Raw genomic sequence first — 2007 nt, 5'->3', positions numbered from 1 at the left:
TCGCAAAACTAGAAGGGGGAAGGGAAAAGCTCAGAGAACAGGGTAGAACCCAGAGAGCTGGGTCAGAAAGGATTTTGCCCAGGAAGCTCATCCCTTGGGCCCCAACACTTACGGACAACAGGGTCTTTTCCTTCCACTGGAACCAGATTCTTCCTGGGTTTCACACTGTTCTGTGAGGTCCCTGTTACTGTCTCCTGGGAAGACAACATCCTATAGCACCCACCAAGCCCCAGCACAAACACTGTCCCCAAGTCCCATTAATGAGGGAGCTGGAAACCCTCTCCCTCTCTCCAGGGGCTGCTGGGGCAGGAGATCACCACCACCCCCACCCAAGACACCCATTGTTTTATAGAATCACAGATGGGTTTGGGTTGGAAGGGACCTTAAAGCTCATCCAGTCCCAACCCCCTGCCAGCAGCAGGGACACCTTCCACTAGACCAGGTTGCTCAAAGCCTCATCCAACCTGGCCTTCAACACTTCCAGGAAGGAGCAGCCACAGCTTCCTTGGGCAACCTGTTCCAGTGTCTGACCACCCTCACAGTGAAGAGTTTCTTCCTAATTTTCCTAGCTTTGGGATGACAGCACACCATGAGCAGGGGAGAGCTGCCTCATGGGTCCCAGCCAAGGAGAGAAGAGCTGTCTGATTGCTCAGCATCAGCATTACATCTGCAGAAGACTCTGGCAGCCAACTGCAATGAGTAGATTTTGAAGTCCTGAACCCAGAACAAGGACAAGAGACCCTTTGCTGTCTCCATGCAGAAACCGTGGTCCAGGCTTGGAAGCCTCCTGCAGGTGATCAGCTTGGTGAAAGCAGAGGAAAGCACCAGACCTCAGCTGAGCACGACAGAGCAGAGAGGCATGTTCATGTACCTCCAGCCCTGGAGCTCTGGGAGTCACCGAACCCGACGCCCTTTGGAGCAGCTGATCCCGGGAGAACTGCTCGTTGCGGATGTTGTCCTGTGTCCCCAGACCCTCCCTCTTGTGCCTTGTCACCTGCTGCAGCAGGTAGCCCTACAGCAGGAGAGAAGCACAAACCGGGTGGCCCCGGGAGGGCAGGGCTCACACTGGTCCCTCAGGGATGTCATCTACAGCTGCCCTGCTGTGGTTTCAAGGGCACAGCTTACTCCCTCACCTTGAGTTTGCAGGGGTCTTGGTACAGCACAGCCCCCCCTTTAACCTGGGGTCCCCAGTGGGGTCCCTAAATGTGCCAGCACCTCAGCCAGGGAAGTGATAATGGCACTGGGGAGGGGGTTGCAAGCACCCCACCCACAGCAGGGCACTACCAGAGACCCTCCTCTGCTTGGCCCAGCTCTACCACATCCCTGCAGGGATGAGACTCATCTCCCTGCTCCTCCAGCTTTCCCAGGAGCTGGAGGTAAAGCAGGGAGCAGAGAGGAGACTTCACCCCAGCCCCACAAACAGAGCTGCCACCCCCATTGCCATCCCAGCAACTCACCACCACGCTGCAGGACTTCCCGCTCAGGTCTCTCCCTTCTCCTGGAAGAGGGAAAACCATCCTGTGATCCCTCTCTTCCCCCAGGCAGGTCCTTCATCCCACCCAGCCCACACCCATGCAGATTCCCCAGCCGGGGTGAGCACCCCAGGGGACCCCCACACCCGGTGCTCACCTGGGGAACGGCAGCAGCGGTACTTCCAGAGGCAGGCGAGCACAAGCAGGACCACAAATACCACCACTGAGATGATCACGATCAAGTGATCTAAAGTGGATAAAACAGGGTGTGTGAGGAGCTGCTCCTGGTCTCCTCCACAGCAGCTCACACCTCCACCCCTCAGCCCATCTCCCCTCCTCCAGCAGCTCCCCACTTACTAGAGGAGCTGGAAGAGGTGTTGGTGGGAGGACCACACTGAAGGTCGCTGTGCGGTGTGCAGGGAGCCAGCTCCACTTCATCCTTGGGACACCTGGGAAAGGGGGAGACAGGGCAGGCTCAGCAGCTGGAGTTCCCAGCACAGATAAGTACGAGGAGAGGCTGAAGTCACTTGATTTG

General features: G+C 57.4%; 1 protein-coding gene across 1 annotated transcript in view; it reads right to left on the bottom strand.

The window, feature by feature from the left end:
* The window catches only part of LOC114818309 (uncharacterized), a gene marked incomplete at its 5' end in the record, with an annotated part of 3889 nt that extends 1968 nt beyond the window's left edge, over window positions 1–1921 (bottom strand). The window contains 2 exon segments of the mRNA XM_029083602.1: window positions 872–1012; window positions 1816–1921. Of these exon segments, the coding sequence (XP_028939435.1) occupies window positions 872–1012; window positions 1816–1921 (247 nt within the window).
* Window positions 1922–2007: the final 86 nt, after the last annotated feature.

Source organism: Antrostomus carolinensis, unplaced genomic scaffold (assembly GCF_000700745.2).
Source record: "Antrostomus carolinensis isolate BGI_N321 unplaced genomic scaffold, ASM70074v2 scaffold36492, whole genome shotgun sequence".
Classification (NCBI taxonomy): domain Eukaryota; kingdom Metazoa; phylum Chordata; class Aves; order Caprimulgiformes; family Caprimulgidae; genus Antrostomus; species Antrostomus carolinensis.
This window is presented reverse-complemented; position numbering and strand designations above follow the sequence as displayed.